At 42.9% G+C, this 15,337-nt stretch overlaps 2 protein-coding genes and 1 long non-coding RNA gene across 4 annotated transcripts in view; 1 reads left to right on the top strand and 2 right to left on the bottom strand.

Moving 5' to 3' along the window:
- Nucleotides 1-15,337, bottom strand: part of zswim7 (zinc finger, SWIM-type containing 7) — a 36,326-nt gene that overhangs the window by 13,099 nt on the left and 7,890 nt on the right. The window contains exon 2 of one of the 2 annotated variants that reach the window (XM_085175587.1): nucleotides 7,366-7,387. The exons of the other annotated variant lie outside the window; for it this stretch is intronic. Coding sequence (XP_085031713.1) covers nucleotides 7,366-7,387 — 22 coding nt within the window. The remainder of the gene's footprint in view (nucleotides 1-7,365; nucleotides 7,388-15,337) is intronic. 2 annotated transcript variants of the gene reach the window in all.
- Nucleotides 499-7,359, bottom strand: LOC146509534 (uncharacterized). The gene is made up of 2 exons (XR_014876553.1): nucleotides 4,740-7,359; nucleotides 499-4,664 (listed from the first exon to the last, which is right to left on the bottom strand). It is a non-coding gene; the product is annotated as an uncharacterized LOC146509534 (long non-coding RNA).
- On the top strand, nucleotides 8,209-13,546 carry LOC146509533 (uncharacterized). Its single transcript, XM_085175585.1, has 4 exons — nucleotides 8,209-8,536; nucleotides 8,675-8,926; nucleotides 9,520-9,609; nucleotides 9,784-13,546. The coding sequence occupies exons 1-4, from the start codon at nucleotides 8,407-8,409 to the stop codon at nucleotides 10,041-10,043; spliced, it is 732 nt and encodes a 243-aa protein (XP_085031711.1). The 5' UTR covers nucleotides 8,209-8,406; the 3' UTR covers nucleotides 10,044-13,546.

The raw sequence follows: 15,337 nt of genomic DNA, 5'->3' as shown, positions 1-15,337 counted from the left end.
TAATAACTTTAGCGAAAGTGAATAGTTAGTCTTATTCAATAGTGAAGCATTACTGGATCTCCCCTGTTTGAAATGATATGATATGATATAATATGATCAGTATTGGGTAAGTTACTTTAAATTAGTAACTTTGAAGAAACTAGTGATGTAACTATCAAAAGTAACTCAGTTACTTCAAGTTACTTGTTACTTTCAAAGTAACTAGTTACTATTCAATTCAATTCAATTTTATTTATATAGCGCCAAATCACAACAAAAGTCGCCTCAAGGCGCTTCATAGATACAGAGAAAACCCCAACAATCATATGACCCCCTATGAGCAAGCACTTTGGCGACAGTGGGAAGGAAAAACTCCCTTTTAACAGGAAGAAACCTCCGGCAAAACCAGGCTCAGGGAGGGGCGGCCATCTGCTGCGACCGATTGGGGTGAGAGAAGGAAGACAGGATAAAAGACATGCTGTGGAAGTAACTTGGGAAATTAACTTTGGTTTTACTCAGAATTCTCTTGTTAATGTGTTGCTTCCATAACTGGATACCCAGCAAGACTGCCAGTCTTCTAGCTTGCTTACTTGCCACAAGTGCACTGTGCCACCTACCAATAGAAAGGAAAAGATAATGTGCATATTTCCACAAGAGAAATCCCACGCCTGGACCATCGTTGACCGCCGCCATAATTCTAGCCTACGTCACAGCATCATGTGCGCTTTTTACATCCAACAGGAAAACTGCAGTCGTGGTGCTTTTAATTGTACTCAGAACTCGGAAATTCTGCCTTCTGAATAGGAAGATGTAGGTAACACCAGACTGCAGATGAGCTGCATACAGGGCTGGACTGGGACAAAAAAAAAAAAAAATCGGTCCGCCATTATAGGAAAAATCATAAAGCCTTTGAATGAAAACAAACACTGTTGTGACAGTGATGTACACTGTCTTGACGGTATATATGTATCAATCTATCAATCGTTTGTTGTAAGACTCAGATAATTATTTTAGAATAAGAAAGAAAAGTATTTCTTTGTGCCCCCCTTTCCCTGTTAATGCCCTACCTGGCCCCCTGGCAGCACTTTGCTAGACCCGCCCCTGCACAGTTACCAGCTGTCAGCTACATAGAAAAGGATCCTGGTTTTATTTGTCTCTCATAAACAGTTCATAACTTCCCTTCAACTCATTCATGTCACCTAAAAGGTAAACCTGTTTCTCCATCACCTGTTCAGCTCTGATGATTCAGTAAGGACATCTCCTGGTTTCATCTTCATGTTTCCCTCTCACCAGATAAGCAAACCGATATCATGACCAGCAGCTTTTACAGCTGTGGCTCCAGCAAACATCAGCTGATACTAGAAAGTAATATTAAATAAATTCTAACAACAGCTGATCAAGCTTAAACGTGCTGCTGTTGTTTAACGCGACCTCGGCTGGTTTCTTCTTTCTGGCGCGAAGTGGGCGATAAACAAACAAGAGAGAAAAGCTGATCACCTGATCATTGATCAGTTTCATGATTGAAGTAGAAACGGGAGAGGGAGGGGAGAGAAGAAGAGAAGAAGAGGCAGCTGACAGCATAAAGACAGAATAACTCCAGCTTTGTGTCTTTTTCATTGTAGCTGAAGTCCGGGACAAACTGTATTCCTTTTCACCTCAATATGAAACGCGTAATATTTTCTCTGAATACGAGACGATTCTGTTTTTTATGGGACGGTTGGCAACTCTAATAATTAACCTTATGAACAAAATAAAGTTCAACATCAGTAACATCATAGCACCCACCCAGGTGTATAGAAACTCCGTCATGCTAGCTAGTACGCAGTATGAAAAAGTCAGCATAACGAAAATAAACTCCACCTAAACTTGGTTTATATCTGACCCAGATAGACTGCAGGTCATAACTTCTTACCTGAAGTTCAGGTCTCCTGACACTCGGACCGGTGGCCGCTTCGGGTCTCTCCTCTTGCCTCCCCTTTCCTCATCCACCTGCTTGCCTCCACCACTTGCTAATGTTACTGAATCTGTGGAAGCTCCGTGATAGCCACCGCAAGAAGTAACGAATAACGATCCTATCTAAATCCCAGTAACGTATAATAACTAGTTACCGTGCTCGTTACCACAATAATAACGTAGTTATTAATGCGTTAGTCCCAACACTGAATATGATGTACAACTATCACTGAAACAGGAAACTTTGTGGGGAAAAAAACATCAACACTTCTCATTCTCTAAATGTTTGGCCACAGCTGTATATTACACTATAAGTGCTTGTTCACTCTTGTCAGTAATTACATTTCTAAGTTCTCTTTGTGCAGTTACAGGTAAACAATATCCAATATTTTATCTAAATGACTGCTTTGTCTTTGAAAAGGTGATGGTCCAGTTCTACTCGTACATCCTTACGGTGGCTCACAGGACAAGGACTCAAGTTGAGCAATTCAGAATCAATCTGAGCAATTCAAATTCAAATTTAACTTATTCAAATTCAGTTTCTGATAGCACAGAGTTCTGCCCATACAATAGCCCATGTTCAAAAAAGAAGAAGAAAAAAAACAAACAAACCTCAAAAACATTTAAATAAAAAACCACAATGGTGGAGAGGGAGACGAAGAGTAACTGGCTTCTTTTTTCCCCACTAACCGTGTTCACAGGCCGTTCCAGTGTTCATCTGTCTTATACACTCGATCAAACAACAAATATAAAGTAATATAAGTTAGAAATTAAAGTGTGTCTTCCAGCGAACATTAAAAAAAATATAAAAACAATTAAAATGGAATTTAGCGCATCTCAAATAAATAAATAAATTCAAAAAGTAGCTATATTAATACTAAAAAAAAATAAGAAGGTAAAATATTCCCTCCAAACAAAACTTATAAATTCTAAATGCGCAAATCAGTCCGTCCATGATTACATTGCGCTGCAATGTAGTCTGCGCCTGCGTGAATGTATCGTTTATGTTGGTTATTGGACTGACGATTGTCGGTTGGAAAATTTTTACATATTGCCCAACCTTACTGGTCATAAGCCACACTCTCAAAGCAGTCCTAAGGGGGGGAGGGTTGCGAGTCATGCTTGTGAGAAACAAAAGGTTATAAAGACGAGAGGTACACTGCATATCTACACAAACCACACTCCTATATCTGTGTGCGTCTGTGGTGGAGCATCTTGAACCCTTTTTTTTTTTTTACATCGTTTTCGTTGCTGCATGTCTCCTCAGGGTTAGTGCAGATAGTTACTTTAACACAACACTCTATATGTGTCTAATTAGAGCACATGTTAAATGGTTTTAAACCAGACTTCTGTTGGTTTAAAGGTCTATCCTATGAAAAAGGTCATTCAATCATGTTAGATAATCACGCTGAAGTTCAGTGCAATAAGAACAACATCCCTTTATCCATTACATCCCCATCACTCAGTTTGTTTTTATTAAAATTCTGACTGGAATCATTAATGTGGACAACCTAATTGTGCTGCTATATGATAAATATGCTTCTACAAAGCCTGGGAGATTTACAAAAAAAAAAAAAAAAGTCTACTAGTGAATTGCCAGAGTGCGATGAGCCCCTAAACCAGAAGCTTCCTGTGTGACAAACAGGATGTGGTGACAGGGAGCACTCCTGTACACTCAACATTTCGAGCCACTTTGCCAGGAAATCTCACAGAGCACCATCACAGTCCTATCAGTGTCTGTGTCACATGGGGAAACCCAGATTGCATGCATGCATCGTTGGTCATTGTCAGTGTGGTTTATCCGCATCACACCCACTCAGAACCAAATTTTTTCTTACTAAGAACATAACTCAGACAGGAGTGGAACACTACTTTTATTGACTGTCTGTGAAGGTTCTCAGTCAGAACAATCCAGGTCATCGTAGTGTAAGAAGCTTGGAAAGAAAAGTGTCTGGACTTCTTTGAGTTGCTTGAAGACGTTTCACCTCTCATCCGAGAAGCTTCTTCAGTTCTAAGGGTCAAATGGTGGAGTCCCAGATTTAAACCCAGTGGGAGTTTCACCCCAAAGAGGGACAAAGGACCCCCTGATGATCCTCTACCTAATCACATGAGCCAAGGTGTGAAAGCGGGTGTGGGTCCCAATCAGCCAGGGTTTCGGGTGAGCTTATTGTGAAACCTGGCCCCACCCTATTATGTGATTTCCTGAGGTCAGATGGCCCAGGATGTGAGTGGGCGTTAAGGCGTCTGGGAAGGGATCTCAAAACTGGATTATAGATGGCAGACAGTTGGTGTCGTAAACCAGCGGTCCCCAACCTTTTTTGCGCCACGGACCGGTTAAAATTTATTCATAACACACGTGAAAAGACCAAGGAAAACAGAGTAAACGATAAAAACGATAACAAAATAACGCTGAAAACCGATAAAAACCCTGAAAACTATACATTTCACACCTGAGCCTCAACTCTCGTGGCCCGGTACCAAATGACTCACAGACCGGTACCGGTCCGAGGCCCGGGGGTTGGGGACCGCTGTCGTAAACCACTGCCTCTGTTCAAAGATGGTCGCTCACAGTGGACATAAATGGCTTCTTTCACTCCTCTTTCAAACCATCTGTCCTCTCTGTCCAAAATGTGAACATTGGCATCCTCGAAAGAGTGACCTTTGTCCTTTAGATGCAGATGAACTGCTGAGTCTTGTCCCGTGGAGGTGGCTCTTCTATGTTGTGCCATGCGCTTGTGAAGTGGCTGTTTGGTCTTTCCGATGTAGAGGTCTGGGAATTCCTCGCTGCACTGTACAGCATACACCACATTGTTAAGTTTGTGTTTAGGAGTTTTGTCTTTCGGGTGAACCAGTTTCTGTCTGAGTGTGTTGCTGGGTCTGAAGTACACTGGGATGTTGTGCTTGGAGAAAACTCTCCTGAGTTTCTCTGATACACCGGTTACATAGGGGATGACAATGTTGTTGCGTCTGTGTTTCTTATCCTCCCTTGCTGGTGTCTGATCTTCTTTTCTGTGCATCTTTGCTGACTTTATAAACGCCCAATTAGGATACATGCAGTTATCCTAATTGGGCATTTTAAGTGCTTCCTTACATGTTTTTCCCTTCAGGCTTAGAGGGAACATTATCTGCCCGGAGGTGTAGGGTCCTGATTACTAGGGGTGCAACGATACACAAAATTCACGGTTCGGTTCGGTTCGATACTTTGGTGTCACGGTTCGATATTTTTTCGATACAAAAAAAATGTTCATGCCTTTTTATTAATTTGTCATTTATTAAATTTTCACGGCACATTCTGCACCACATCTCTGTGCGTTCATCATTTGTTTGAAGCCAGCTCACCTCCTGCAACCACTTTTCAGAGAATACGCGCTTCTTTTGTGGTTCGGACTCCTTCTGACATTTCTTTGGAGGTGGAGGAACATCACAGTAACTGCTTAAAGGAGCTTCTTCGACATCTTTAAGAGTTCTAAACAAATGTCTGTCCTCCTGAAAATCTTATGTACGCAAACACGCGTTGCAACTTCTTATCTTGTGCGGGTTTTTATTTTGACAGCGAATGCGCACCTGCGGACCACTTATGTGCAGCCCTGGTTATTTAGCTCGTCATATTGCAGCCACAGAAATTCTTTTGTCCATGAAACCATAAAGCTGCACTTTCTTTTTTCCTTATAGTCTGATTTGTCATAACCTTTCCGTTTTGTGGTAAGCTTTTCTTTGGCTGTCACTTCTTCACGCTGACCTGTCTTATTTGGCTCAGCAGAACTAAAATATATATCCTGCTGCTTTTACACACGCACTAACATAACGCTCAGCGATTCTCTGCGCGATCAACCTCTCACATGTTTAAGCTGCGGGAGATTTCACTTGTCATGTTTGCATAGTAAGCTAACGATTGATAAGACGATGTCAGAGGAATTGGTGCGCAAATTATCATCACTCACCAATCAGTACTGTCGCTCTCTATACACAGTTCACGCGATTGCAAAGTGAAAGCAAAAAACAAGCGCAAATTCAAACGCGATTTCAGTATGTCACATATTGACAGTGGCCGATGCCAATGACATAATTACCCAGCTACATTTCCAAAAGAATGCAAAAGCATTGACATATATTTTTCCTTCCTAGGATAGGCCGACGGGCAGGGCAGAGATAGATTTTGGTAGCCCGACTGGAAAAAAGCCCCGTCGGGCTAGCGATTTTGCGAGCCCTGTATCTGATTGAGGAATCACTCATCTTTGGAAAAGAGAGTTTATTATGGAGAAATGTCTCTTTCCAAAATAAAAGCTATACTATACGCTTCTTCTGGGCTATATTCTCAGCAGCATATTAAACATATCAGGTCCCCATAAGGAGAATCGTGTGCTAACGGCTGTCTAAATGACTCGGGTAAAGTTTGTAGCATGCTGCTTGTTGTTTTTCTCTGCTTCCACTTGTCTTTGCACTAGGATGATGTCGGAGTAAATGTGCAGTCATATTGGTTGTGTTCCCACTAGTGCTGTCAGCGTAAATCTGAAATGACATTAACGTCACAACACGGCAAATCTCCGTTAACGAGCTACCGCGGATCACCTCATGAGTGGGGCTGGAAGACGTCAACACATTAACGAGCTAACTGCGCTAACACACTAGTTCCCACCAATTGAGCATTGCTGGCACATCCAACATACTGTTTTACTTTTGTCCATGACAGGCTTACCTTCAGGGTCATACATCACATGAAAACCAAAATAGTTCCAAACGCCAGATCTGAATGAGGGTGGGGGAGGTTCAATTTGCCATGTTGCAACTAGCCTAGCTTCTGTCTCGCTAGCTTGCCCTGCGCTCAGTGAATCTGTGTTCGACTACTCCGCCTAGGCTGCACTGTCGAGCGCAGATCCACTGAGCGCTCAACACAGACAGCATCATCAGAAGGAAAGTTGATAAAATAAATTAAAAATGTTGTATCGTTCGATACATATGCGTACCGAACCGAAAGCACTGTATCGAACGGTTCGATATCGATACGAGTATCGTTGCACCCCTACTGATTACCCCAAGTTTGTCTTCCAGAGGATGATGGGAGTCAAAGAGGAGGTACTGCGCAGTCCAGGAAAGGCAGACAGTTGTCCTTTGCGCTGTGCACATTGAAGAGAATTGCAACCTCAACAAGTTTACCGGAAGCCCACACACACGGACCAGTACCTCCTCTTTGACTCCAAGATGAAATCCAAGATGCCCCCAGTATTTGATAGGTGGATGAAAGAAATCAGAAGTACAGTACAAGCGTAGTGTGTAGTCATTAGAAGTTTAGTACAACTAAAGAAAATCAAATACATGCATGGAAAGACTATTTGTGTGTGTTTGAGTGATTTTTCTTTTCTGGTGTACTTTTATACTAGTTGAAAATTTTGATAATCAGATAATCAAAAAAAAAAGAAAGAAAATAATACTTACGCAATCAGCAGGTCATTGGGAACTGCAAGAAGAAAGAAAAGTGAAGGTGTAAACAATTTATCAGCTGTTGCAGGGCTTGTAAGATAACACTTGGCTATTGTGTTGAGGTAAAGATGAACTATGTAGGCATACAGAACGTTTACTTTGTGTTTACACTTATTTAACTTGCCTGCTTCTTCATTAGCCAGTGGAAAACTCTTCCCAGCAATTGAATGTATGGAAGTCATTAAACTGCAAAAACACCTCATTATGCTTTATTATAATCACTGTTTTACAGTTCATTTTATTTGTCACACTATTTTTTATGATGGTGAAAAAAAATCCAGGAGCACTCCACCACCATACTTTTGTATTCTATCACATATTTTTAAACTGGGATAGCTCTGGCACTTGAAGTCCAATAAAAACTTTAGCACACCCTCACTGCTTCCACAGGAATTAAGAAGGTAAGAAGCAGTCAGGTTTTGCTAATCAAATGCATGTAAATAACTGATGATCAGCAAGAGTGAGGACCACATCTCACTCCAACTTCCAAAACAGCACGTTTTGGAAGTTTGCTAGTATGGAGCATTAAGGTATGTGTTAACACCCCAGGAGTGGACGACCCAGCAAATTCCCTCCGAAGTCAAAACATACAAAGCTCAAAAAACCGAAAAACTCTAACGGTGTGTTCACACCGAACGCGATGGACGCGAATAGAGCGTCAGGTTTACATGTAAAGTCAATGGAAAAGCGCGATGACGCGCGATTGCGGGTCCCGCGAAAATTCGGAAGCAGATTTGCGTCGCGAAAACGCCAAAACTCGTGAAACGCGCGTCAGTGTAGCGCGTCTGGCGCGTTTGACTCGCGAATAAAACCACGCGCGTGAGTTTTTGTGTTGCATTTTGTGCATACGCGCGTTTCGCGTCTACCGCTCGAGTTGGAAAAATCTGAACTCCAGCGTCAAATCGCGCCGCGACAACCAATCAGGGGCCTGGTGACGTGGCTCTGACCTAGGTCAAAGGGGCAGATCCAGCCAAAGCCCTTCATTCTTCATTCAGTATGGAGGAAAAGCTAATCAGTGCCGTGGCTAATCACCCGGAGCTATACGATGCTAGCTACTACTTTTACCGAGACAGGAATAAAAAGGACCTAGCTTGGAGACACATAAGTGAGGAGATCGGGCAACCTGGTAAGTTCATTCCTTCTTTTTAATTTTCAGACTGACCCGATGAACCCGCGCAAAAGCTAGCAAGCCCGCCTACTGTCCCGCTATTTTCCCACTGATGTACAAATACCTTTCCGCTAACAAGATAATGCGTTTATTCAGAGGACATCTGCAGGAGAAAGTGGAAGAGCCTCAGGGACACATATAATAAGGAGAAGAAGGCAGAGAAGGAGAAGAGGAGTGGGTCTGCAGCAGGATCGGGGAGAAGATGGAAGTTCTTCGCGGTCATGGGGTTTCTGGACCCCTTCCTCACCCCGCGGGAGACAAGCGGCAATATGGTGCGGACCGTGGAGAACTTCTCCCCCGAGGACCAGGGACAGCCCGAAGAGGCAGCAGGGGAGTGTCAGTCAGAAGGTATGTTTACATTGAGTTAATGTAGGCAGTTAATTTATGCGTGTTGTCATACAGGAACATATTTTGTTTATTAATAAACAGTATACAGTAGTCCCGCTGTTCATCCGTCACTGCCTCGCCTTTTCGCTGATTTTTTTTATTGCACCGTACAGCTTTCAACTATGCGCATTGCATTCTGCAGCCCAAATGACAAATCTCCTCCGTGTCGTGTCTCCTGCGCTTGCCAAACTTATCATGTTTGGTTTTGATAACCATCACGTCCAATAGAAAAAAACAGCACAAAAACACTCATAACTATGACCCTCATTCGGAAATAGACACCTGCACCGGGAGCAAAAAAGGCGCACAAAAGTGGCGCCGCAGACGGAGAAAAAGCGCGGCATAATACTTTTACGTTTTAAAATCGACAAAGGTTTGCACTTTGAGAATCAACTTGTGAGAACTGTGACTACTGTTCATGTGCTGCAATAAATGAGAGACCACTGTATATAATAATAAGTATATAAGTATATAATAATATAATATTCTCTATGACTGTCTTCAACCTATATTAACATTAATAATAATATTAACATTTAATATTGTCTTCATAGAGTCAAGTAATCATGCAGCAGAGTCCTCAGCTGTCTCTTCTCCTGGCTCTCCAGTCCCTGGTCCCTCCACTCCTGCTGCTGCACCCACAGGTATGAACATCAAGCACTGACAGCTTTTTACTTGCTTGAATTCCCTTGTGATCACCTTTACTAAATATCTACAACCAATCAGTTTATATCCTGTTTTTTTTTTTCAATTTTGAAAATGAAAATCTAGTAGCAGCCTTCTCATTACTTTGTGTTGTTTTGTGCTGTGTTTTACAGGCCCACAGAGGAGGACAGCTCGAAGGCGGGCGAGGGACGGGTCCCAGGACGGTCCATCGGCGGTGGAGCTGGCCATCCTGGAGTCCCTAAAGAGGCCACGCCCGTCTCCAACTGAACATTTCCTCCTCGGCCTTGTTCCTGCTCTGGAGAGCATGCCGCCTCAGACACGAGAATTCGTGAAATTTCAAATTTATAAATTAGTTTTTGAAAACAGCACAGCTGTGTTAAATTTGGAAACATTGGACCCTAATGATCAGTAGTTTTCTGATGAGGCAGCAACTCTCCAGGGCAGAAACAATGTTCTTATTTTTCTCCTCCTTCTCCCTGAGGCTCTTCCACTCCAAGCTGGGTCCTTTTTATTCCTGTCTCTCTGTAAATAGTTAAATTTTATATATTTATGATAAATGTTTTTGTTAATGAATTTATATTTTTTCAAATAAACATTTATAATGACAAAAAGTCTCTGTTCTACTACACAGCAAATATTGGCACCCGACTTGACACAAGTAGAATTTATTTCATATTATACTAATGACAAAACATACTAATACAGTGGGATGCAAAAGTTTGGGCAACATTGTGAAAAGTAATTATTTTCTTGTACAAATCATTGGTTGTCACAATAAAAATAGTCAGTTAAATATCATATAGGAGACACACACAGTGATATTTGAGAAGTGAAATGCAGTTTACAGAAAGTGTGCAATAACTGTTTAAATCAAGCAGGTGCATAAATTGGCAACACAAAAAAAGAGAAATGAAATAAATATTTAGTGTATATCAATGTGTGTGTCTCCTATATGATATATGTAAGTGACATTTTTCATTGTAACAGTGATTCATACAGGAAAATAATGACTATTAATAAGGTTTCCCAAACTTGTGCACCACACTGTATATAGGAACATAGTGAAGACAAGTTACTTAAGAGAGTAAAAATAGGTTCGTTTATTTTGGAGTAGAGCTCCATTTATTAAGAAAAAATTAAAAGGACAGGAACACTCTTTAGAGGTTTGTGGGTGGCCGTTGTGGGGAAGTCACTCGGACTTCAAACAGGCTACTCCTTTGGTTGCCAAGACACAGCTCCCTCCGCCGAGAAGTGAGCCATGAATTTCTCCCTCACCAGGACAGCCTCTCTGGAGGAGTTGTTTGCTGCCATACGACCCAGGCCTTGCAACGGCTCCACCACAGCAGGTGCCCCTCTCTCGTCCACACAGCGCAGAAAATTGTGGAGAACACAAGTTGCCTTCACACACTTCTCCGCTCCGTCTAAATAAAAAGGAGTGAGTATCACTACAAAGGTTAACTCAGTGGTCCTAATGCTACAGTTTGATATCAGCAAACACCGAGCGCATACATTGATATGACACCACAGCCATGCTATCATTGCAAACACTGATAACAGCATAAATCGAATTAAATCGGGACTTGATGAGACCTTCTGAGTATCACTAGAAATATTATAAACAGTCGTCTCCGTACCACAGTTTGCTTTCAGTAAACACAGAGAGCATTCACTGATAGCATAGCACATCCATGTTAGCAGTGTATAAATGGATAGTTTAGCATGTATTAGCACAGGTATCAATAAAGGACTACCGTATTAAATACTTTTACTAACCTCAGGCAGATGAACAGGCGCTCTGCAGGTGGGATTGAGCGCCTGTAATTGGTGTCTAGGCGGGCGATTCTGGGACCGACCCGGGGAAGCAGGTCCTCAAACTGGCCGAGTGAAAGACGGTGATATCGCTGAAACTTTTGCACCACACTGTATACAGGAACATAGTGAAGACAAGTTACTTAAGAGAGTAAAAAGAGGTTAGTTTATTTTGGAGTAGAGCTCCATTTATTAAGAAAAAATTAAAAGGACAGGAACACTCTTTAGAGGTTTGTGGGTGGCTCTTAAAAGAGCCGTTGTGGGGAAGTCACTCGGACTTCAAACAGGCTACTCCTTTGGCTGCCAAGACACAGCTCCCTCCGCCGAGAAGTGGGCCATGAATTTCTCCCTCACCAGGACAGCCTCTCTGGAGGAGTTGTTTGCTGCCATACGACCCAGGCCTTGCAACGGCTCCACCACAGCAGGTGCCACACCCCTCACAGCAGGTGCCCCTCTCTCGTCCACACAGCGCAGAAAATTGTGGAGAACACACGTCGCCTTCACACACTTCTCCGCAATTTCAGGACGGAGCTCCATGGAGCGCCGATACAACCTCCACTGTGAGGAGAGGATACCGAAGGCACCCTCCACTATCATCCTGGCCCTGGAAAGGCGATAGTTAAAGATCCTCTTCTCTAAAGGGAGGAGGCGTCCAGGGAAAGGCCTCATGAGCTCACGCCGCAGCGGGAACGCTTCATCAGCCACAAAGACATGGGGCTGGGCTCCACGGTGTTCTCCACCGGGTAGAGGCTGGTCAGGAGGCAGATGGAGAGTCCCAGCCCGAAGAGCCTGACCAAAGGTGGAGTTGGCCAGAATACCACCATCGCTGGTCCTCCCGTACCCCCCAACATCAATGACGCGGAAGCGATGCTCTGCATCCACAACCGCAAGGAGAACAATGGAAAAAGTTCCCTTGTAGTTGTGGAACATGGATCCTGAGTTGGGGGGTGCCTTCGTCTGGACGTGCTTCCCATCCAGAGCTCCACAGCAGAGAGGGAAGTTCCAGCGTTCCTGGAATCCCTCTGCGATGGACCGCCAGTCTTCAGTTGAAGGCACAGCCATGAAATCGTCCACTAGACAGTCCCAGATGGCCATCGCTACCTGGGGGATGATCTGGCTCACAGTGGACACACCAACTCGAAAACTGAACGCAATGGTCCTGAAGGAGTCCCCGGTGGCAAGGAACCTGGACAAAATAGTTTAAAATGAGTATTATGTGTACTGCAGTTACAAAATACATTATTGAAATTACAAAATTACAAATTGCAAAACATAAATCTTACATAAAACATTTTGTAATTATAAGAATAATTACATGATATATATTAGATATAATCTAAAACAGTCTGCGGTGATTATATACAAATATTCAACTATCCCAGAATTAAACCAGGTCTAAATAAAAAGGAGTGAGTATCACTACAAAGGTTAACTCAGTGGTCCTAATGCTACAGTTTGATATCAGCAAACACCGAGCGCATACATTGATATGACACCACAGCCATGCTATCATTGCAAACACTGATAACAGCATAAATCGAATTAAATCGGGACTTGATGAGACCTTCTGAGTATCACTAGAAATATTATAAACAGTCGTCTCCGTACCACAGTTTGCTTTCAGTAAAAACCGAGCATTCACTGTTAGCATAGCACATCCACGTTAGCAGTGTATAAATGGATAGTTTAGCATATATTAGCACAGGTATCAATAAAGGACTACCATATTAAATACTTTTACTAACCTCAGGCAGATGGACAGGCGCTCTGCAGGTGGGATTGAGCGCCTGTAGTTGGTGTCTAGGCGGGCGATTCTGGGACCGACGCGGGAAAGCAGGTCCTCAAACTGGCCGAGTGAAAGACGGTGATATCGCTGAAATCGGCCGTCATCCAGGCGCAGCTCCTGGAGCAAATGGTGAAACTCACCAAACTGCTCACGCCTCTGGAGGACCTGATGGACCCAGGTACGGCGAGGGCGTCTTTTACGCCGCTGCTCTGCTCTCCACAGTACATAGAGAAGGGAGACTCTCTCTTCAAGCGCTAACTCGACAGCTGCCATCTTGCAAAGATACCGGTCTGGCACAACTTCCTCCCACATCCCTCCCACATTTCCGGTTCACGCGCGTCAAAATATCATATTTTGAAGCGCGTTGGATTTTTCTTGGACACGCGTTGAGACGCGAATGTGCACGCGTCAAATTAGGGGCGTTTGGGGCGTTTTTGTTCGCGTCCATCGCGTTCGGTGTGAACACACCGTAAGAGTTACCGCTCAGACTCTCCTTTGTTAAATGTTGAGCTCATTACAGTTATTGTAGAAATCTGAAACAAAGTGGAGAGAGAAGAAGAAGGGGCAAGAATTTCAGTCTCTAGATGTGCAAAGCTGGTAGAGACATACCCTAAAAGACTGGCAGCTGTTAATTGCAGCAAAAGGTGGTTCTACAAAGTTTTGACTAAGGGGGCTGAATAATTACGCAAACCCCACTTTTCAGTTATTTATTTGTAAAAAATGTTTGGAATCATGTATGGCTTTTTGTTCCACTTCTTACGTGTACACCACTTTGTATTGGTCTTTCACGTGGAATTTCAATAAAATTGATTCATGTTTGTGGCTGTAATGTGACAAAATGTGGAAAAGTTCAAGAGGACCAAATACTTTTGCATGCCACTTTATGTTACCTGACAGAAGCTGACAGTTTCCATTCATAAAAGCCGACCAGGCCTGTAAATGTGAGTTTTGGGCTCAACTACTTTCTTTCTGAGAACTTCAGAGGTTGAAATTAATCCAACACCCAAACAACACATTAGATCACAGCTCGATAAACTTACTGACAACAGACAGCAAAACTATATGTTTAAAGTTCAATTTTCCCCAAATCATAATTACACAAATGTGCACATAGGCTGTATACTATCACATGTGTGTGGTACTGCAGCAGAGTAGCAGCACATTGCTCTTGTGCCTTCCCTCCAGCCTCAGTCCACCTTGCTATGCTTCTCATCAGCAGTGTTGTTGCTGTTGAGGGACAACACTGCTCTGTGCCCTCTAAAAGCATTTTAAACTGATGTCCAGGTCGTGTAATCTTGCTCATTTTCTTCCTCTGGCAGGAGTTTGATACTTGTTTGTGGTCAGGGGACATGGCTAATAGGCTGTAGCTTGGATAGATTATCACATGTGGGGCTGCCATGTGGAGCTCTTTGTCTATTTTCTTCTTTCTCCTTCAGCTGTCATTATCATCCCAATCATAATGTGTATACATGTCTCACAATGGAAAATAAGAGAATTTAACAAAAAAAAAAAAATCCCCAGTTATGAGTCATGATTTCTTTAATCTGAGCTTCTGATTAAGGTAAAACGACTAGTAGGGACTGTCCATTGGCACATTTGAGGGGCAGCTGAAGGGTGTTGTAGCAAGTTGCTACCCGTTGTGGCGAAAACTGTGACGTGGAGGTGGTTGTGCTTTCTGATGAGCCTGCTTGTTGATATGAAACCTTCAGATGTGGGCTGTGGTCAGTAATGAATCACTGGAACAGTCTGCTGGTGCCATGCGTGGTGGCAGTGTAGGTAGAAGTTGAGTTGGTGGAGCCACTGAAAGGGCACAGTCGAGGTCATGGTCCACTCTAGTCCTCTTCATCTGTCAACTATCTGAGGGTGGAAATGCATTTTTCCAGGATGATCCGTCACTGTTCATTTTGGACCTCAGATCCAATGAGCCATGGACTCACACTTCTGAAATTTGAAATAAACTGTTGTGCATACAACCAGGTGTCTCTGAGTTTTATTTACTTTTGCAAAAGGCATCAAACAACAATACAGACAGCCCGACAGAGGTGAGGATGGTTTTGACAAAGAAATGGTAAATGGTAAATGGCCTGCATTTGTATAGCGCTTTTCTAGTC

Source organism: Neolamprologus multifasciatus, chromosome 10, assembly GCF_963576455.1.
Source record: "Neolamprologus multifasciatus chromosome 10, fNeoMul1.2, whole genome shotgun sequence".
In the NCBI taxonomy this organism is placed as follows: Eukaryota; Metazoa; Chordata; class Actinopteri; order Cichliformes; family Cichlidae; genus Neolamprologus; species Neolamprologus multifasciatus.
Note: the sequence above shows the minus strand (reverse complement) of the source record. Positions and strands in the feature narration are given on the sequence as shown.